General features: G+C 39.0%; 1 protein-coding gene across 3 annotated transcripts in view; it reads left to right on the top strand.

Moving 5' to 3' along the window:
• Positions 1-23,149, top strand: part of KLHL13 (kelch like family member 13) — a gene marked incomplete at both ends in the record, with an annotated part of 113,518 nt that overhangs the window by 20,427 nt on the left and 69,942 nt on the right. Inside the window, one exon of one of the 3 annotated variants that reach the window (XM_079728219.1) lies at positions 21,619-21,659. The exons of the other annotated variants lie outside the window; for them this stretch is intronic. Within the exon in view, the coding sequence (XP_079584345.1) occupies positions 21,619-21,659 (41 nt within the window). Of the gene's footprint in view, positions 1-21,618; positions 21,660-23,149 lie in introns of those variants that run through there. 3 annotated transcript variants of the gene reach the window in all.

Here is a 23,149-nt window from a genome sequence, read left to right as displayed (position 1 = left end):
ACATAATAGCCCCAGTATGAGCTGAATTGACACCCTGTAGTCAGAGTAATATTTCTGCAGTGAAATGTATTTATACATATTAGCATATTTATACTGAGATAGAAGAAGCGTGTGTATAGCCTCACATTTGTTCAGGTCAGGTTTTACTGCCAGATGAGTTCAGGTCAGTTCAGATTTTGCTGCCAAATGAGTTGGGTTACAGGCAGAAAAAAAAGAAACATTTGATTTCCAATTGTTTGGATTTTGAAACTGTGGATAAGAGGTCATGGATTAATAGTTGCCTTTGAGAATATTCCTACTTTGCAAAATAAAGTTGGCTACCCTTTGTAGGACCCCAGGATGTTTTTGATATTTCACTGGTCCACAAAACCCCAAAAGCATGAGAAAACGCTCCCCTGAACACTATTGAAGTGAATATAGCTTTACTTGTATACTCATCTCTAGCCAATGATAATGGAATCTCTGCAGGTTGCAAGATTTCTCAAATATACATTTAATCAAAGTAAATTGAAATTAAGTTGATTTTGTAGCATTTTTAGGAGATTAGAAGAAGAGAGAAGGTTGCAGCAGAACACCACCCATAATTCCCAGTGATAGGTTGGGATTCTCTGATAGGGATTGGTTCTAGCCTGAAAGAACCTCTTCGATGCATTTGTTTGGCCAAATAGCTAAGTGAACTTTAGACCCTGTCGGTAGGTCTCTGTTGAGGAAGGGCAACAGCAATTAGCTATGTGAACTTACAAGTCTAAAATGAGTTAGCAGCTCTGAAAGCACTTTGACAATAAAGACCACTTTAACATGTAAACTTGTTATTTTAGGAATAATTCCATAGCTACAGTATATTGCCTTTCATACCACACATTCATTGTGTATCATTGTCCAGTCTGGCTTCTGGATGGAGAGGTGATTTGACCTCTCTATTCTACATGGTCTTTTAAGGTTCTTTTCTCCAGTACCCTGGCAGGATAGATTACATAGGTAAAATCTAATACCCTTTGCCTTCAAAATTTTGTGAAGGCACATTTACCTAATTATAACCTCCTAAGTGGATATGAGTTGGTATACATTCACATGTCTTATATATAGTATGAAGTAATAGAATCAAAGCAACACAACTACATAATTCTTATTCTAGAAAATTTGTCCAGAATGTGGACTTGGGAAAACAATTATTGTACCCAGCTGTGCTGTAAATTTGGCTCTAACTTACAAACAGTATTTCTCAGTTAACCAGTGTGCTAGTTATTGATTTGTTGACCCTCAGGTTCAAATTCAGCCTGTTTGCCTGCTCTGTGGACATGGGCCTGAGGCTTTTAAATATTTGTTTTCTTTACCACTTGCCATTGAAGTTTTGTTAGTAGAAGGTTCTGGAAAGGCATACCACGAGGAGAGGGATTTGCTTCAAGCTTCCTGTGGGCTTGCTCAGCAGACTGTTCAGGCAACTCAGGCATCTTCTCTAGCGCTCAGTTTCTTCACCCAGTTGTCAGTAGCTTTTCCTGGCGCCGCCTTAGACAGTGTTGTGGAAGAGTGCTTCTGGTAAGACACTTCCCAGAGGTATGTTCCAAATGATAGGCTCATCTTTGAAATTTCTGGAAAATTTCAAAGCTGGCTCAGTTTTCCAGAAATGCCAAAGATGAGGACCACAGCAACTTCTCTGCCCTTCTGTGAGCTATGCCCTCTCCAAATAAGGTCTGGATCTTGGCCCTGGGTTGGGGGCACTCCCTTGGACCTTTAGCCTTGGGGGAGGGATCTCTTACTTGGGTGCTTTATCTCAGCCCTAGGGGTAGTAGTTGTTCCTGACATCTGACATTCTTGTATTTTTTAGAATTCTCTTTGCTTAGCATTAGCCAGCTGCTCCTCATTCTAGTTCCCTGTTATTCAAATCCCCTGTCAAAGCTAATAATTGTTTTTGTGAAACTCCTAGTTCAAATTAGTGTTTGGTTTCTCTCCTGATTCGGCCTAGACAGATGCAACCAGTTAAAGGTCCCTGTGAGCTACCATGTATCACTTGCAAGGTGATTTTTAAGAGATGATACTATTGTGTCTGTAGTTGAAAAAATTAAGACCACACATTTCACATATCCTTTGGGGAAATGTTCTTCCCGCCGAGCCTCTGTGTATCTGTGTATTTGTCTCTCCTCTCTTTGCACGTCCCCCACCTTTGCTGTTAGTTACTCTTGTCCCTTTCTCTTCCTATTCGCCTTTATAAACTCCATTTCCAATCCCAGCTTTGCCTTTAACAAGCTATCACTTGACCTTCCTGGGTATCAGTTTCCTTCTTGGTGAGGCAAAGATAATAAAAGATCATAAATTAATGAAATCAAGGACATGAAAGTGCTTTGTAATTAGTAGGGCATCATACAAAAGTAAAGTGATATTATTGGCATTTATTAAATGGTTTTCTCTTCCATGTTTTTAATTTTTAGTTGCATTTTCTTTTAAGAGCTTAAAGGAGCCTTCAGGGGGTACTTACAACCTGATAAAATAGATATAAATCCATGTAATTATTAGATGAGGTAGAATGTGCTGCATGCTAAAATAGGGGAACAACAGGATTATGGGCACCCTGACAGTTACAATTTAATTGTGGCCTGAGGATTTGAGGTTTAGTTCCAAGGAGCAAAGAGAGCCACCTGATCTTGAAGGACCTAAACTGCCATTTGTTAAATTGCTGTGACACAAATGAGCCTTGTGCTAGGCACTTTACATACATGATCATATTTAATCTTTACATTTATTCCTATATTGTTAAATTATTTTATTGTGTCTTAGACTTATTTTCAAAATATTTGGCTGGAAGACAGATTTTTGTTCGTTTTGTTTTTAATTGAAACACCCCCTCCAGTTATATGTGAGTAGTCAGTGGCAGTGAAAGTCTTCAAGATGGAAAATTCTACTTCTTATGCAGCTTTTAACGTATATTCTGTTTTTTTAAAATTTATTTTTATTATTATTTTTTTTTTTTGCGGTACTCAGGCCTCTCACTGTTGTGGCCTCTCCCGTTGTGGAGCACAGGCTCCGGACGCGCAGGCTCAGCGGCCATGGCTCACGGGCCCAGCCTCTTCCGCGGCATGTGGGATCCTCCCGGACCGGGGCACGAACCCGTGTCCCCTGCATCGGCAGGCGGACTCTCAACCACTGCGCCACCAGGGAAGCCCTATATTCTGTTTTTGTATATATCCACGGATACCTGCATTTGAAAAAATTGGTTAAATGCTTTCACCTTAGCATAAGAATAAAGATTCTCTATGATAATCTCTATATTGAAAAAGGGAAATGATTTGTTTAAAAGTTATTTTCTCTTATTGGCCAGTAGATAGTGTGTCAGTGGGTGTAGTATATTCTAGGGGATGACAGGGTTGACTACAGGAAGAAATGTAGCATTCTATTTAAATTAGAGGTGGGTGCTCTTTGAATACAAAGTATTCTGTCAAATCACAGGGTGAGTGCATCTCCCAGTGGAAGATGTTGCAAAGTGCAAGTGACTGTCAGTCCTTTCGGAAGCACTTGTCCCCACAGCTTGGATTCTAGGAGATGCCTGCCAAAGATACTTCACCTTTCTCTTAGGAAGTCAACAGGTCTAAGTCTTCAGATTTATTAAAAACTCCTTTAGTTTTGAACTTCTTTGTGTTGAGTTGTACATTTGTTCTTTGTCAGTTTGCAGACAAGATGGTAACTTCCTGTTTGTTTGGCAAACAAAATATGTGAGTATAGCATGTGCAGTTTTAAAAAATAGCTCCTGTCAAAGCAGTGTTTTCTGAAGTATGGTGTGCGTGCTACTGGCAGCGTAAAGACTCGAGGCTGTACACAGACTTACACTTTCAATTTGAATAGGTTTGTTGTTTGTTTTAACGTTTATTAGGAAAGAACAAAAGCCTGGTGTATTACACTTGCGATTTCATGAATATTATTGCTGAAGTCAAGACTAGGGCAGGTAACAACATCTCATCCAGACCAACTGCATTAGTAGTGCAGTCCTCAGGCATACTCGACAATGCATGGCTGCAATCTTTTCAAGGAGAGAGCAAAACTTTACATCCAGAGAATGGTAATTTTTAAATCTACAGAGTATTTGTAGGATATGTAATTGTGAATTGGAATCAAGCCTGTGCTCTATATTTTGTTTTTCGTTTTTTGTTTTTTTTTCTATTTTGTTCTTGAACTAACATGGATCAGGAGATAAAATGGAATTTCTAAAATGTAAAGATGCTAGACTGTGAAGGAAATGCTCATACTTGAGCATGATTTTGATGAAATCAGTCATGTATCTTTAGATATGAAGACCTAATTTAGTAATTGCCTGAACCATCTGCTACTGATGTAAAAGGACCAACTGCAAAGAAAACAACTAGCACACAAATATGATGAAAATTATTTGAAATTTGTATTTTCATAAGCACAATAAGAATGCACCTCTTTCCTTACCTGTCATATGTTTGGAGACACACATTCTGGTGTGAAATCTTTTAATCCCACATGTTATTTTGAAACACAAAAAGAGTGTGCTGTACAAAACCTATGCCAGAGGTTCCTCAAAAAGTTAAACATAGAATTACCATATGACCCAGAAATTCCACTCCCAGGTATATACCCAAGAGAAAGAAAAACAAGTAGTCAAACAAATATATGTACATGCGTGTTCACAGCTATTCACAAGAGCCAAAAGATGGAAACAGCTGAAATGTCCATCGATGGATGAATGGATACACAAACTGTGGTATATACGTACAATGTAATATTTAGCCATAAACAGAAATGCAGTACTGATACTGTATACATTATGGATGAACCTCCAAAACATTATGCTTCGTGAAAGAAGTTTGGCACAAAGGATCACATAATGTATGATTCCATTTATGTGAAATATCAAAATAGATAAATGCATTGAGACAGAATGCATATTGGTGGTTGCCAGTGGCTGCGGACAGGGGGGAAGTCAAGGGTTTTTATTTTGGGGTGATGAAAATATTTGGGGACAAGACAGAAGTTATGGTTGCCCACCGTTCGGAATGTGCTAATTGCCACTGAATTGTTCAGTATAAAATTGTTAATTTTATGGTATGTGAATTTCACTTCAATAGACAAAAACCCCATCCTACCCCACAGTGCGTGTGAGGTATAGGATGGTGTTAGTTTGTGTACAAGTAAACATTTCTTATTTTAGGAGTTGTGTCTGTTTTCATAGTTGCCTTTTCATTGCAGTAGGTTATAGCAGTTTTCCATTTGCAGTAATAAGTATAACGTTTTCCTTTTAAGATAAATGCAATTTTTAAAATTTTTTTAATTTTTTTTGCCGTACACAGGCCTCTCACTGTTGTGGCCTCTCCCATTGTGGAGCACAGGCTCCGGACACGCAGGCTCAGCGGCCATGGCTCACGGGCCCAGCCGCTTCGCGGCATGTGGGATCTTCCCGGACCAGGGCACGAACCCGCGTCCCCTGCATCGGCAGGCGGACTCTCAACCACTGCGCCACCAGGGAAGCCCTAAATGCAAACTTTTAAAGGGTTGATTTAAAGAAAAAAATAATGTAGGAGTGAGATGACAAATCAAGGCAATTTACAGATGACTGAGGAATAGGAAACTTTAAGAATCATTACTATTCTGTGTTCGAGCCAATTAGTTTTTGAGTACATATTAGGTACTGGATGCTGTTCATCAAAGGTGAATAAGATGTGTTTTTGGCCTTGGATGCTGTCAGCCTAATAGGGGAGATAAGCCATGAAGGTAAATCATTTTAGGAAGAGGATGAATGTGCCAAGTGCAGAAAATGAGGACAGGCTGAGGTCAAGACTAGGTACCTGTTGGATTACCAGTACACTGAAGAAAATACTAGAATATATAGGGAGAAAATGAACAGAGAAATTTGCTTTTGACTTTAGGAACAAGGAGCAGAAATAATTAATAAAGGCAACAGACAATGTTTTCAAGCCCTTTCCTGACCCTTTTCTCTCTCAGTCCTGGGCTCCCCTTCTCCCCAACGACTCTACATTTAAAGATAGTGTGTAGAGGGCTTAGTGGTGGTCTTTGGAGCTGGGCTGCCTGGAGTCGAATTCCAGTCCCAGTGTTTACTCGTTGTATACCTCATGGCACTTGATTTTTCTATTCCTTACTTTTCTCTTCTGTAAAATGGGGATATTAATAGGACCTACATTATAAGGTCATAGTAAAGTTAATTTAAATGGTTTACTGAGTAAAGCATTTATAACACTACTTAGCACATGGCAATTGATCAACAAATATTAGCCATTATTGTCATCTCTGGTCAGTGAGTCCTATCTATTCTATCTCCTAAAAATTTTTTTGAATGTCCCTCCCTACTACTTTAGTTTAAGACTTTATGTTGTCATAATTGCAATTATCCCTTAACTAGTTTGCCTCCCTCTCTCCTCACCATTCCCGCTGTGTCACTTGACTGCCTGACCCACCCCTGCTTATTCTTAAAAAACTCAGCTCAGGTGTCACCTCTGTGGAACTTGCCCCATTCCCTGCCCAGTTAGGGCGCTCCATGTGCATTCTTGTCACCTCCACTGTCATGCATCTCACATCGTATTGTGACTGTATTTGATACTCCCTGGGCTGTGGCCACCTTTAGGGTTGTGGGGAGCTGGGCTTACTCAGGTTTGAACTTCCAGCCTAAACACAACAAAAGTAGGTGCTTATTAATTGTTTGGGGGGATGAATGAACATTCTCTGCCTGTAGAAAGTTACCTTTCAGTCTTTATTTCGGAGGCTGAGGTGAGTCCTGCAAGAGTTTCGAAAAGGGGACATTTGGTTGGAGAATCCAGTTAGGCTTCAGAAAGGTAGAGCTTGCGACTTCCCTGGCTGTCCAGTGGTTAGGGCTCTGCACTTCCACTGTAGGGGGCACAGGTTCGATCCCTGGTTGGGGAACTAAGATCCCACATGCAGCGCACATGAAAATAAATAAACAAATAAATAAATAAAAGACTAACAGTTTTTTGTTTTTTAAAAAAAAGGTAGAGGGGCTTCCGTGGTGGTGCAGTGATTGGGAGTCCGCCTGCCGATGCAGGGGACACAGGTTCGTGCCCCGGTCCAGGAGGATCCCACGTGCCGCGGACCGGCTGGGCCCGTGAGCCATGGCTGCTGGGCCTGCGTGTCTGGAGCCTGTGCTCCGCAGCGGGAGAGGCCACAACAGTGAGAGGCCTGCGTACTGCAAAAAATAAATAAATAAAAATAAAAATTAAAAAAAGGTAGAGCTTGATTTGGAACTTAAGAACAGAGGAGCAGCCACAATCCAGGCAAAGGAAATGTTTTATGAATTGAATGGATAGTGACAGAAAAAAACAGCATCTCCAAAATAGAAGAGACCACTTGCTGAGGGTGTGTATACTGGGTGGGAGGAGTTATATGTTGAAAAGAACAAGGAGTTCCCAACCTATCAATGCCATGAATTCTAAAGGTTTATTTACAGATTATTTGTTTGGACATGATACATCATATATATGACGGTGAGGTTTCTGGCCCTGCCCCACGTATTGTATTTAACCTACTTAAGGAGCTGATCTAACCCATGGGCAGTACTAGCTTGGGCTCCAGGGCCTGGGAGCAGGGGGTCCGGAAAGGCATGATGGATTCTGGGCTGGAAGACACAGTGGTACTGGAAGTTAAGCTTGGTTGTTCTCCTATGACCCTTTCTGCACCCTTCTCTGTCTCAGCTTCTCTTTCTCTATCTCTAGTCAAGTTTCTCTATCCAGCAAGGCCCCCTGCCAACTTCCTTCAAATAACACCCCACCCCAGGTTGCCAGGATTCCAGAAGGCTCCCTCTCACTACCAGCCTTCCCCATTCCCTGAGGGCAGCAGCTCTCTGCTACTTGAAGAAACTTGACTGAACTCATTCACACCAAGGTGTGAAAAACTGATAGCGAACTCATCCCGGCAATTGTACTTGGTACAATTTCAGCAAACTTCTATTTAGCTAAAATGATAAAATGAACCTGTAATTGCTGGAATTTCTGGCAGTAGTACAGAGCAAACAATGAGAGAGAGACAGACAGACAGAGAGAGAGAGGAGAGGAGAGGAGAGGAGAGGTAGGCACAAGGGTTGGAGAGAAAGTTTATTGGACAGAGAGTTGGTACTGTAGGAAAAGATACTTGGGGACAAGGGAAACCTCTGCTAATTTCCCTTTCCCCTTGACCTCCCTCCCTAAAATTGTTTCTGTGTAACACTTCCGTCTGGATTCTCTTGAATCCATAGAAACTATAAATTGTAATTTTTTTTTAAAAAAAGCTGTAACTCCCATGGCAATTCTGGGTAAAGGGGTCTGTGTTTTCCAGATATGTGCAACTCTGGGATGGCTTATAATGGGAAATAGGGTTGAATAAACAAGGTGGGGCTGGGGTTGAGGGGACCTTGAAAGTGGAGTCTACATCCACACAAATAAGGAATCATGGAACGCTGAGATGATGAAAGCAATAAGGAAGCCATAATTAATTCTAAATTTCAGATTTAAAAAGATGGCAAGTTAGGTTTACTCTTGGCTATTGCATGGTTAGTTAATACAGAGTCCTATCTTTTGCTACCGATTTTTCATTGTTCTGGGACTGATTCCTTTAACTGTTAGTGTCTGTTTCCCTGGATGGCTGATTCTTCTCTGAGTCTTCTGAGCCAATCTTTCCTTTAGGATTCAAGATCCTAGAGACTTTTATGACTCTTGTATTTCCAACTAGCCCATAGGGACTTATACACTGTATTTCTATGTCCCAATGGCAAAATTCAAATCTAGTGGTAGCAAAACACAGCTCCCTTTTATAAGACCATATTATTTTGTTTAAATAAAAACCTCCAGCCTTTCTAACCGTACCAGAGAATACACAGAAGATAGTGGTTAACGATCTGCATCAGTGAGCCCTTACAGCTGCAGAAGCCACCACCCGTCTCCCTAACACTATGCATGTGTTAGACTGTGTTGTGAATAGGCTCTACCATATGGGGAACTGCTTTGTCTTCTATTCCTTATATTGTTCATTATGTTACTATCCTTGCCATTTCTACCCCGCCAGTTGCATAAGGGGGGAGGCTAGAAAATGGAGTAAGAGAGGGATTTGAGACATTTCCTTAAGCCTAAATTATAATTTCCATATTGGAACGAAAGTTTCATAGGTCATTAATCAAATATGTATATTTTTCTCTATTTTGAAAGTTACAAGGGTTTGTTAGCATTGGGCCCTCCTGTGCCTCATTTGTGTATTTTACTAGTGACTGCTCAGCATACCCTTTGAGTTACTACGTATTGGTGATGTGCAGTGGCTTGCTTGGTTGAATTCACTGTTTTATATTTTATTTTTTTGTTCAATCTAGTGAAGCAGTTATTGTCAAAATTGGATTTTGCGATTCACTCTTTCATCATCACTGGTTATGATCGTTTAATAGGGTGTAACAGTACAAAGAATATGCTTTTATCCTTTTCAATTAGCAGTCTGTAGAAATGACTGGTTTCAGGAGACACTTTCATTTTTCAGTGTTCACTGGTCTAGGTGGTGATAAACCAGTGATATGCATTTCTTCAGTTTCTAGCTTTACAAATACTGAGAGCACAGACAGCAGAATCAAGAAGAACCACAATTCTGAAGCCTGTGGAAGGAAAACCACATTCACAGAAAGAGAGACAAAATGAAAAGGCAGAGGACTTTGTACCGGATGAAGGAACAAGATAAAACTGCAGAAAAACAACTAAATGAAGTGGAGATAGGCAACCTTCCAGAAAAAGAATTCAGAATAATGACAGTGAAGATGACCCAGGACCTCAGAAAAAGAATGTAGGCAAAGATCAAGAAGATTCAAGAAATATTTAACAAAGACCTAGAAGAAATAAAGAACAAACAGATGAACAATACAATAACTGAAATGAAAAATACACTGGAAGGAATCAATAGCAGAATAACTGAGGCAGAAGAACGGATAAGTGACCTGGAAGACACGATGGTGGAATTCACTGCTGCGGAACAGAATAAAGAAAAAAGAATGAGAAGAAATGAAGACAGCCTAAGAGACCTCTGGGACAACATTAAACACAACAACATTCGAATTATAGGGGTCCCAGAAGGAGAAGACAGAGAAAAAGGACCCAAGAAAATATTTGAAGAGATTATGGTGAAAAACTTCCCTAACATGGGAAAGGAAATAGCCACCCAAGTCCAAGAAATGCAGAGAGTCCCATACACGATAAACCCAAGGAGAAACACCCGAGACACATAGAAATCAAATTGGTAAAAATTAAAGACAAAGAAAAATTATTGAAAGCAGCAAGGGAAAAATGACAGATAACATACAAGGGAACTCCCATAAGGTTAACAGCTGATTTCTCAGCAGAAACTCTACAAGCCAGAAGGGAGTGGCATGATATACTTAAAGTGATGAAAGGGAAGAAACTACAACCAAGATTACTCTACCCGGCAAGGATCTCATTCAGATTCAGTGGAGAAATCAAAAGCTTTACAGACAAGCAAAAGCTAAGAGAATTCAGCACCACCAAACCAGCTCTACAACAAATGCTAAAGGAACGTCTCTAAGTGGGAAACACAAGAGAAGAAAAGGACCTACAAAAACAAACCCATAACAATTAAGAAAATGGTCATAGGAACATACACTTTGATAATCACCTTAAACGTGAATGGATTAAATGCTCCAACGAAAAGACACAGGCTCGCCAAATGGATATAAAAATAAGACCCATATATTTGCTGTCTACAAGAGACTGACTTCAGACCTAGGGACACATACAGACTGAAAGTGAGGGGATGGAAAAAGATATTCCATGCAAATGGAAATAAAAAAAAAAGATGGAGTAGCAATACTCGTATCAGATGAAATAGACTTTAAAATAATGTTACAAGAGACAAGGAAGGACACTACATAATGATCAAGGGATCAATCCAAGAAGAAGATATAACAATTATAAATATATATGCACCCAACATAGGAGCACCTCAATACATAAGGCAACTGCTAACAGCTATAAAAGAGGAAATCGACAGTAACACAATAATAGCGGGGGATTTTAACACCTCAGTTACACCAATGGACAGATCATCCAAACAGAAAATTAATAAGGGAACAGAAGCTTTAAATGACACAATAGACTAGATATATTTAATTGATATTTATAAGGACATTCCATCGAAAAACAGCAGGTTACACTTTCTTCTCAAGTGCGCACAGAACATTCTCCAGGATAGATCACATCTTGGGTCACAAATCAAGCCTCAGTAAATTTAAGAAAATTGAAATCATATCAAGCATCTTTTCTGACCACAACGCTATGAGACTAGAAATCAATTACAGGGAAAAAAACCCCGTAAAAAACACAAATACATGGAGGCTAAACAATACGTTACTAAATAACCAAGAGATCACTGAAGAAATCAAAGAGGAAATCAAAAAATACCTAGAGAGAAATGACGACGAAAACACAACAATCCAAAACCTATGGGATGCAGCAAAAGCAGTTCTAAGAGGGAAGATTATAGCTATACAAGCCTACCTCAAGAAACAAGAAAAATCTCAAATAAACAATCTAGTGTTACACCTAAAGGAACTAGAGAAAGAAGAACAAACAAAACGCAAAGTTAGTAGAAGGAAAGAAATCATAAAGATCAGAGCAGAAATAAATGAAATAGAAACAAAGAAAACAATAGCAAAGCTCAATAAAACTAAAAGCTGGTTCTTTGAGAAGATAAACAAAATTGATAAACCATTAGCCAGACTCATCAAGAAAAAGAGGGAGAGGACTCATCAATAAAATTGGAAATGAAAAAGAAGTTACAACAGACACGTCAGAAATACAAAGCATCCTAAGAGACTACTACAAGCAACTCTATGCCAGTAAAATGAACAACCTGGAAGAAATGGACAAATTCTTAGAAATGGACAAATTCTTGGAAGGTATAACCTTCCAAGACTGAACCAGGAAGAAATAGAAAATATGAACAGACCATTCACAATTATTGAAATTGAAAGTGTGATTAAAAATCTTCCAACAAACAAAAGTCCAGGACCAGATGGCTTCACAGGTGAATTCTATCAAACATTTAGAGAAGAGCTAACACCCATCCTTCTCAAACTCTTCCAAACAATTGCAGAGGAAGGAACACTCCCAAACTCATTCTATGAGGCCACCATTACCCTGATACCAAAACCAGACAAAGATACTACAAAAAAAAAAAATTACAGACCAATATCACTGATGAATATAGATGCAAAAATCCTCAACAAAATACTAGCAAACAGAATCCAACAACACATTAAAAGGATCATACACCATGATCAAGTGGGATTTATCCCAGGGATGCAAGGATTATTCAATAAATGCAAATCAATCAATGTGATACACCATATTAACAAACTGAAGAATAAAAACCATATGATCATCTCAATAGATGCAGAAAAAGGTTTTGACAAAATTGGACACCCATTTTGATAAAAACTCTCCAGAAAGTGGGCATAGAGGGAACCTACCTCAATATAATAAAGGCCATATATGAGAAACCCACAGCAAACATAATTCTCAATGGTGAAAATTTAAAGCATTTCCTCTAAGATGAGGAACAAGACAAGGATGTCCACTCTCACCACTATTATTCAACATAGTTTTGGAAGTCCTAGCCACAGCAGTCAGAGAAGAAAAAGAAATAAATGGAATATAAATTGGAAAAGAAGAAGTAAAACTGTCACTGTTTGCAGATGACATGATACTATATGTAGAGAATCCTAAAGATGCCACCAGAAAACTACTAGAGCTAATCAATGAATTTGGTAAAGTAGCAGGATACAAAATTAATACTCAGAAATATCTTGCATTCCTATACACTAATGATGAAAAGTCTGAAAGAGAAATTAAGGAAATACTCCCATTTACCATTGCAACAAAAAGAATAAAATACCTGGGAATAAACCTACCTAGGGAGACAAAAGACCCATATGCAGAAAACTATAAGACACTGATGAAAGAAATTAAAGATGATACAAACAGATGGAGAGATATACCATGTTCTTGGATTGAAAGAATCAATATTATGAAAATGACTATACTACCCAAAGCAATCTACAGATTCAATGCAATCCCTATCAAATTACCAATGGCATTTTTTACAGTAGTAGGACAAAAAAATCTTAAAATTTGTATGGAGATACAAAAGACCCCGAATAGCCAAAGCAGTCTTGTGGGAAAAAAGTGGAGCTGGAGGAATCAGACTTCCTGACTTCAGACTATACTACAAAGCTACAGTAATGAAGACAATATGGTACTGGCACAAAAACAGAGATATATATCAATGGAACAGGATAGAAAGCCCAGAGATAAACCCACACAACTATGGTCAACTAATTTATGACAAAGGAGGCAAGGATATACAATGGAGAAAAGACAGTCTCTGGGAAAACTGGACAGCTACATGTAAAAGAATAAAATTAGAACACTCCCTAACACCATACACAACAATAAACTCAAAATGGATTAGAGACCTAAATGTAAGACTGGACACTATAAAACTCTTAGAGGAAAACATAGGAAGAACACTCTTTGACATAAATCACAGCAAGATCTTTTTTTGACCCACCTCCTAGAGAAATGGAAATAAAAACAAAAATAAACAAATGGGATCTAATGAAACTTAAAAGCTTTTGTAAAGCAAAGGAAACTACAAACAAGACGAAAAGACAACCCTCAGATGGGAGAAAATATTTGCAAATGAATCAATGGACAAAGGATTAATCTCCAAAATATATAAACAGGTCATGCAGCTCAATATTAAAAAAACAAACAACCCAATCCAAAAATGGGCAGAAGACCTAAATAGACATTTCTCCAGAGAAGACATACAGATGGCCAAGAGCCACATGAAAAGCTGCTCAACATCACTAATTATTAGAGAAATGCAAATCAAAACTACTATGATGAATCACCTCACACTTCTTAGAATGGCCATCATTAGAAAATCTATAAACAGCAAATGCTGGAGAGGGTGTGGAGAAAAGGGAACCCTCTTGCACTGTTGGTGGGAATGTAAATTGATACAGCCTCTGTGTAGAACAGTATAGAGGTTCCTTAAAAAACTAAAAATAGAATTACCATACGAACCAGCAATCCCAGTACTGGGCATATACCCAGAGAAAACCATAATTCAAAAAGACCCATGCACCCCAATGTTCATTGCAGCACTATTTACTATAACCAGGTCATGGAAGCAACCTAAATGCCCATCGACAGACAAATGGAAAAAGAAAATGTGGTACCTATATACAATGGAATATTACCCATAAAAGGAAAAAAATTGGGTCATTTGTAGAGACGTGGTTGGATCTAGAGACTCATACAGAGTGAAGTAAGTCAGAAAGAGAAAAAAATATCGTATATTAACGCATATATGTGGAGCCTAGAAAAATGGTACAGATGAACCGGTTTGCAGGGCAGAAATAGAGACACAGATGTAGAGAACAAACATATGGACACCAAGGGCGGAAAGTTCCAGGGGTGGGTGGTGTGATGAATTGGGAGATTGGAATTGAAATATATACACTAATATTTATAAAATGGATAACTAATAAGAACCTGCTGTATAAAAAATAAATAAAATCAAATTCAAAAAAATACTGTCTTGACTTAGGCAAAAGATAATTGACATTTCCCTTATTGTAGCTGTTTCCTTTGCTCAGTTCAGTTATTGAGCCATTCAAGTCTCCATCCATCTGTCAAGCGAAGAAAAATACACAACCTAAAAGTTATGAGTTATGTTTTATTCAGGGACCTCACTAAGGACTGTAGCCTGGGAGACAGCCTCTCAGAGAGCTCTGAGGAACTGTTCCGAAGAGGTAAGGGAGGAGCCAGGATATATAGGAGTTTTTGCTTAAAAAGAAAATATAGCTGAACATCAAAAGATTACTGCTAATCACAAAAGACAAAAATGTCAAGTTAATGATTTTAGTGCTTTTCTATGTATGGGAACATGTAAGAGTCTGGGCTCATTGAAATTATTCCTTAGATATGTATCTTAATCCCTCCTGAATTCCCCTCAGGGTACACTGACAGGGCACCCACAGCGGCTGATGGCTTGATGGAAGGCTACATTCCTTGGATGCCATCAAGCCAATATTCTGTTGAGTCCGAAGAGGGAGAGTACCGCAGTATCACTAAAAGAGCAACAATGAAGGACTTCCTTGGTGGTAGAGTGGTTTGGAATCCGCCTGCCAATGCAGGAGCCACGGGTTCAAGCCCTGGTCTGGGAAGATCCCACATGCCGCGGAGCAACTAAGCCCGCGCGCCACAACTACTGAGCCTGCGCTCTAGAGCCTGCAAGCCACAACTACTGAGCCTGTGTGCCACAAGTACTGAAGCCCGTGCGCCCAGAGCCTATGTTCCACAACAAGAGAAGCCACCGCAATGAGAAGCCCATGCACCGCAACGAAGAGTACCCCCAGCTCACTGGGACTAGAGAAAGCCCACACGCAGCAAGGAAGACCCAATGCGGCCAAAAATAAAAAAATTAAAAATAAAAAAGAATTAAATTGACATGTGACGGATTAATAGGAGAAAGTCAAATTTAAGTTTGTATGTATGAGAACCCCACATACGTGAGAGGTTCAAAGATAGAAAGGTAAAATGACATATATGCCATCCTGAGCTAGGGAATGGGATCGGGCCCTGGGGCTTCCAAGGATGGGAGGGTAATTCACAGAACTATAAGAAGAGCAGATGTTGGATAATTAGGTGTTTGCCCTGACATACACTGGGCCACTCAGATAAAATTTATCTCTGGTAATAACTTATTCTGGAAAAGACCCCCAATTTAAATTCTTCTGGGTAGTTAAGGGAGGGGCAAACATTTCTCTTGAGCCTGCAGAATCTTGATTGCCTTTAGCTCAAAATAATCCTCATACAAAATGGTACATTTGGGGGAGGCTCGTTCTGAACACCTTTAGAAGGATAAGACTCTTTAATGATTTCTTGCTTAATTATCATCTGAAAACAATGCTTAGTTTTAGAGGAGAGAAGAACTTACCTCTGCTGACTTGATTTCACTAAAATTGCCTCCTATAATTGTGTTACTCTATGTGACAGGCACTGAGTAAGGTGTAATAAAAACATAAGAAAGACCCGACCACCACTCTCAGGAGTTTATAGTCTAGTGTATTGTTTATAGAAACAGTTATAATCCAAGGTGACAGGAGCTGTAATATTCGAAGTGCCATGGGAGTTTACAAAACCTAGCACCAGAGTCTGCTAAGGGATGTGAGGGAAGGTTTCTTGGAAGGAGGTATGGTTGGACACTTAAGTATGAGTAGAAATTGGCTTTGGTAGACAAGGAGGGCAGGGAATTCCAAGTGGAGAGAATATCATATGTAAGGCCACTGGGGTGTGAGAGAGTATGGCGCATTTGAGGTCTATTGCAAGAAATTGCTAATTGAGGGACATAAGAGAGCTCTGCGAATTGCCATTGGGAAGGTATTTCTGCCATAGGTGTACGTGGATCGTTCTGCACCTTTAATCATATAGCATCCTATATCTTCATGGCCGATTCTTTCTGTCCTGTGGCCATTTACTTCCTCATGATCAGTGTGAGAAGACCCCTTTTCCCCCTTTTTGGTGACGTTTAGGAGTCATGTTTGTCTCTTTTCCCCCTAAAATAAATATTAGTACAATACAGAGGTGACTAATGGACATTGAATTAAATGTCAGGGGACCTAAATTCTTGTTTTCCAGTTCTCTTAGCAGCTGTGTCACTTGAGCCAAGTCATTTAATAAGTGTCTCTTCACTAGGAAAATGGGGATGTTGACATCTGCACTGCCTACCTCAGGGTCGGGGTGAAAATGAAAACGAGACTCTTAAAAATTAAGAGGTATTGGGACTTCCCTAGCGGTCCAGTGGTTAGGACTCCACGCTTTCACAGCAGGGGCCATGGGTTCCATCCCTAGTCAGGGAACTAAGATCCTGCGTCCTGCATGCCACGCGGTGCTGCCAAAAAATAAGTAAAAATAAATAAAAATTTTAAAATTAAGAAGTATAATAAACTTTTTAACTTGGAATTCTGTTGCGTGAGGCTCTCACTTAACACTTAAAACAAGTAAAATACTTTGTGGAGTATCTAGATAGGAAAATTAGGTTGAAAAGTTATTGACAAGTGGAAGTATTCTTACTTCCTTATTAACTCCATATGTCTGCCCTTCTGACTGTGGAATGTCATTTAGCTTGTGTCTATGTTTCCAAACTTAACATGATAAAATTTCTTCCTTCCCAATCGTCTACCATGTGTAACTTAGCTTCTTTCCAGTTCTCACTATAGCTATTAAATAGTAATGAATTTAAGACTTAGGTTGGTAAGCTATGAGTTGTTATATTTTATCGTCAACCTTGAATAATTGACATCTCTTAGGTAGTTTGAATTACTCATGACTTAGCCTCAATCATTTGTGTTGCCATATAGTGGTAAGACCTGAGTTTTGTTACATTTTAGGAATATATAAGATGGTTATGACTCATTCAACTAGGAATGGGAGGTTTTGAAACAGTGGCCTTCTACTCCCTTTGCCGTTTTTCCCAAGCCAATGACAGTACAGGCAGAGTTATTGGTAACAGGAAAGGAGACTTCCACTCATTTTCTTCCTTTTGACCCCACCTTTCCCATGAGATAGAGTGGCCATACTACTGGAATCTGATAATTCACCTGAAATATACACTTCTGGGCTATAGACATAAGAGCAATTGCTCCCAATATAAGTACCCCTGGCCATCCCTTCTTTAGATCAATGTTTCTGAAAATATACAATCTAAGAATATTTCCACACAACGGAAAACTCTATAAACCATCCAACTCATCCTGCTGTAAAAAGGAGGATGAAAGAAGAAAGGAGAAGAGTACTGCTATACATGAGATGACACGATGATGATGCTATTTTAAATAGAATGTAAGTGAATTATTTATACTTGATTAATATAGACCCTATCATCAAAAATAATGTCCAATTACTGTGGACTACCAGGAGGTAGTTATTACCCTCTTTTCTCCTTTTACAACTTCTAGATGAACTAGTTCATGTGAATTTGAATAAAACACCTGTTCTAGTTCAAAGCTAATATAAAATGATTATTGCTTTTTTTCCTGCCAGGTCTGAGGGAAATACTCTAGCAATTGTTTTGTTTTCCACAAAACTAAATGTTGAAATGGTCTGGCTTATTCACTCTTTGTTTTAAAATCTATGGTACCGGACTTCCCTGGTGGCACAGTGCTTAAGAATCCGCCTGCCAGTGCAGGGGACATGGGTGCGATCCCTGGTCCGGGAAGATCCCACATGCCGCGGAGCACCTAAGCCTGTGTGCCACAACTACTGAGCCTGCGCTTTAGGGCCCCTGAGCCCCAACTACTGAGCCCGCGTGCCACAACTACTGAAGCCCACACACCTTAGAGCCCGCACGCTGCAACTACTGAGCCCATGTGTCGCAACTACTGAAGTCCGCGCGCTCTAGGGCCCGTGAGCCACAACTACTGAGCCCGTGTGCTGCAACTACTGGAGGCCGCGCACCTAGAGCCCGTGCTCAACGACAAGAGAAGCCACCGCAATAAGAAACCCATGCACCGCAATGAAGAGTAGCCCCCGCTCACCGCAACTAGAGAAAGCCCGCACGCAACAGCGAAGACCCAATGCAGCCAAAAATAAATAAATAAAAATAAATAAAATCTATGGTACCATTGATACATAGTTTTAAAACATTCTTCCAAAGGCCCAGTGGATTAAATTATTTTGATGTCCCCTAAATACTGCCCTTTTTTAAAGATTTCTTGAGAAAAGTGTGGCATACATCCAAAATCACATTCTTCCATTTTTTTCTGTATTTGAATTTTTTCCTTACAAGTTAGTGGAAAGGAAAAGTGGTCAGTTTTTGCACTCAATAAACAAGAAAGACGGTGTAGATGGCTTTTATCTAGGGCATTTTTAAGTCATTGAGAGAATATTTTCAAGTATTAACTACTTTTTGAAATTATTGGCAGAATCCTCTTAACCCACTTTAACATAAAGTGGTTGAAGAAGATGAAAAGATTTTTTATTGGCAAATGAAAGAAAGCACCATGGTTTTTGCATCATTGCATAAATGTAAGAAATTATGTATACATAAAAAGGATGAGACAAAGCTGAATGCTAAATGCCAACTTCAACGAGAGCTTGTCTGTTTGATGCTGAGCATAATGGGGTGTGGTTCCACAGCAAGAGAACACTGAATATTTACACCCCAGCACACGTTTCTCTGGTAAAGCTTCTTATCCTAGATTAATCTCCCAGCTAACACTATTATCCCTTTTTAAACACACCCCCTTCTTACACTTGGATTTTCTCCCTTAATACTTCATGAGATTCTAAACCTTCTGGATCCAATCCCCTGTCCTCACTCTCCCATCTGTTTCTGTGGTCTTCATGAATTCTTTTTGTTTATGGTATGGACCTTCAGGTGAATTCTCTTGTTTTACTGCAAGTAGTAAAGCAACAATAACAGCTCCCCCCTCAACTCTTTTCTTCCAAAGATCACAGCTCCATCATTTAGCTGTTCTGTTGGTATCCATTTCTTATCAATTCTCTGGAGGCTTTGAACCAGAGCTGTGATATATACAGCCAACAATGTTGCATAGTAATGCAGAGTTGCTGCCCAATCCAGATCTAGTTCTCTTATATCCATATTCTTTTCTTTTTAGGCTTGAGAGTGGTGAAGAAAGTTAGTGAGATTAGTGTGTACTGTGAAGTCTGGGGAGGTTTACTTTCTTAGGCCACTTACCCTCATGCTCTGGCTTTTGCCTTAGTGTCTTTTCCTTGCCATCTTGCTTCACTTTATAAAGTGTCAGAAAAGTTTCTTGAACATTGTGTGCATTATGTGCATTAGGAAGAATGTATAGTATGGTCCATGGGATGGAGGAACATTTATAAACTGTAGACTCAGATTACCATGGAAGACATCACAGAAAAGAATGCAGTTTGAGTTGGGTCTAGAAGGATGAATGGAGTTTAGAAAAGTGGACTGGGAAAGGGATTTCTTGCAGGAGGACCTCTGGAGAAAAGGAGAGGAAGAACAAAGCAAGCTTGTGAGTTATAGAATGGGAAGTTGGTGTTAGGAGATACTAGGCTGTGAATTGGAAGAGTAGATTGGCCGGCTTGTCTTGAGTTTTGCGTGTTGGGTGTAGTTGTTTAATTCCTTGAGTGATCCACTCTTTCAAGAAATGGCTTCTCATAGCTCATAGGATAAAATGCAGACCTCTTTGCTGGCACGTAAGGTCTTCTGTGATATGGTTCTGTATATCTTAAAATCCACTCCCCTCAACACCATGCACCTGAAGCTCCTTGCATTTGTACTGAAGACTTTCCCGATTCTCCCAACATGCTGTAATCCTCAAACCTCTGTGTGTCTGCACAGACTGTTTTTTTCTGGAGTCCACCTGGTGAATGCCTCATTCTTCAGCCTCAGTTGCAGCACTAATTTCATCGTTCCTCTGCTGCTGTAGAATCCTGGGCTTATGCTGCTAAAACTTCTACACCATATTTTGTGCTGTCAGAGTACATGTTTGCTTTCCTCACTGAACTAGAAGCTTCCTGAAAGCACGGGATTGTGTCTTATTCACCATGTCATCCATATCACCTAACAGAGTACCTACCTCACATGTAGCAAGTTCTTGACAAATATTTGTTGAATAAAATATTTTCGGCACATTTAATTTACACCACGTATCGTATTTTAAGAGAGTCATCTAGAAGCACTGTGATTGCTAGATTAAAGATGAGAGATGCAGAGAGACCAGTTATATGCATTTTTTTGGAAATAGTTCATTTGTTAAAAAACAAACAAAGAAACAGTAGGGGTTAGATTCCTGGAAAATTGATAAAGAATAAAGGATAGGAGTTATTGGTTGGCTACTAGGGACTGGGAGAGGGAAGAGTTAAAGATAATAAAGATTTAAGGTAATATGACAAATATCAGGACAGTGACCCTTGAAAAAATAAGAGAAACATGTTTGGGTTTTTTTGTTTTTTGTTTTTTTTTTTGCGGTACGCGGGCCTCTCACTGTTGTGGCCTCTCCCGTTGCGGAGCACAGGCTCCGGACGCGCAGGCTCAGCGGCCATGGCTCCCGGGCCCAGGCGCTCCGTGACATGTGGGATCTTCCCGGACCGGGGCACGAACCCGTGTCCCCTTCATCGGCAGGCGGACTCTCAACCACTGCGCCACCAGGGAAGCCCGTTTTTTTTTTTCTCAGTCAGATCTCCTGGTGTTAGTATTTGTCTCACCCCACCTCTGCTCTGAAGATGAACGCACTGCTCTTGTTCAGTTTACTGTAACTAAGCTCGAGATTCATGTGGTTCTGATCTTCATATCGGATCAGGAGTTAAGATAAGAAATGTAAATAGTTCAACCACGCTGACTACAATTTCCTATCAAGGGAAGGTGTGCAGTGCATAGGTTTTGAATACATAAAGCTTGTTTCTGCTTTTGGGAGCTACAACTGTGAAGTGTTATACCAGGCAGATGCACTGGGGTGCGCTACTATGTAGAGGAGCCTAGCTGTGCATCACAGCTCTCAACTTTAAAACTCCAGAGAATTTGATGAGAGAGGGATCCACAAGAACATGACAAATGATGAGAGTTCAAACCTTAAGAGAAAAATGGGCTTATTGGTAAGAGAACTTCTTTTTCTTTATTTACTGCTGTTACTTATTCATTAAAATGGCAAGCCTGTTGTTTTCATATGTGGCTGTGAAACGGTGTTCAAAAATCAATTTTATATGTATTGTAGAATTCAGGAGACATATTGGTAACCATGGAAAAATCATAGGAAGCATGTGTAAAGCTTGATTTTTTTTAAAAAATCACTAGGGAAATTTTACTTTATTTCAGACTATGGTATAGATTTATTTATATAGCTTAAATGTAATACAGGTTAAGAAATATATATTTTTTTAAAAGTTAAAATAAAGAATAGTGACTTGTGTGAAGATACATAATTTCACTCAGTTACCAGAAGGTGGCACACCAGATTCTTTTTAAATACACAAAAGAAAGGAATAATATTAATAGGAATATAAAATAATCTGTATTTAAAGATACTTTAATGTATTTTTAAGCCAAAAAATATATAATTGTTATTTGCTTGGTGAGGTTTATTGCTAAGATATGACAAATATGAATTTAACCCATTGTAGCTTTTTATGATTCAAAAATAATTTTTATGTGTATAGTAAAATTAGACTTTGAAATAGTATTGCCATTAAGGAGAAGCTGTTTTGAATTTATCATTTAAAAAAAAATAAAATACTTGCTACCTACCTTTTGCATAACAAGTCATTAGATGTAGAATAACATTCTGGATAAGGTTTCTGCCAAGGTCTTTTTAAAGATACTATTAGACTATGACTTTGATTTAGTTGTGACTTTAATAATGCAATAGTGCTTGTGAGATGACCCAGAAAAATACCAAATCTGTTTATTTTGAGGAAAAAGTTAGACAAAGATAATGCTTAGTAATGTTTACTTTCTCTAAGCTAATAGCAACATAAATGAAATAAATGTAAATAAATTGAATTTTGTGTTAGAGCTCCTCAAACACCTGCCAGCATACTTTAATGTTTTAAGCGTGTTGACAGCATATACTGCAGTGCTTCTGTAGTAGTCTCTATTTTTAAAACTGCATTCCTGAGGCAGTACCAGAAGTATGTCTGTTCATTGTTGCCTTTTGTATTAGCCCAAAGGAGTTAAGTATATGACAGAACTTCACAAAAACAAAATCTTCTCGTTAGGAAACAATACATCTATTTATATGTTTTTATTAATTACAAGCAGTATGAAAATAAGAAAATGTAGTAAATGAACCTAGAAGAACATTAGCCATCTGTTCTCTGAAAGCTTGTGCCATTTGCTTTCTGGTTTTTATGGCAAAACAGTATATCAGCAAAGAATTGAACTTTAGGCTTAAAAAGCTAGAAAATGACAAAGCATTCCAAGGCTGAGTATATATTTACTGGAAAAGTGTTTCCTTGTGTCCAGATTTGTCTAGTTTAGTCTTTTAGATCAGCTGCCAATAAATGTTGTATTCAATGTCAATCTTTATTCCAGACTTTCTGAAACATTAAGAGAGTGTAGATAAAAACAAATAGAATCTTATGGTTTG

The sequence above is a fragment of the Hyperoodon ampullatus genome (assembly GCF_949752795.1).
Source record: "Hyperoodon ampullatus genome assembly, chromosome: X".
NCBI lineage: Eukaryota > Metazoa > Chordata > Mammalia > Artiodactyla > Ziphiidae > Hyperoodon > Hyperoodon ampullatus.
Note: the sequence above shows the minus strand (reverse complement) of the source record. Positions and strands in the feature narration are given on the sequence as shown.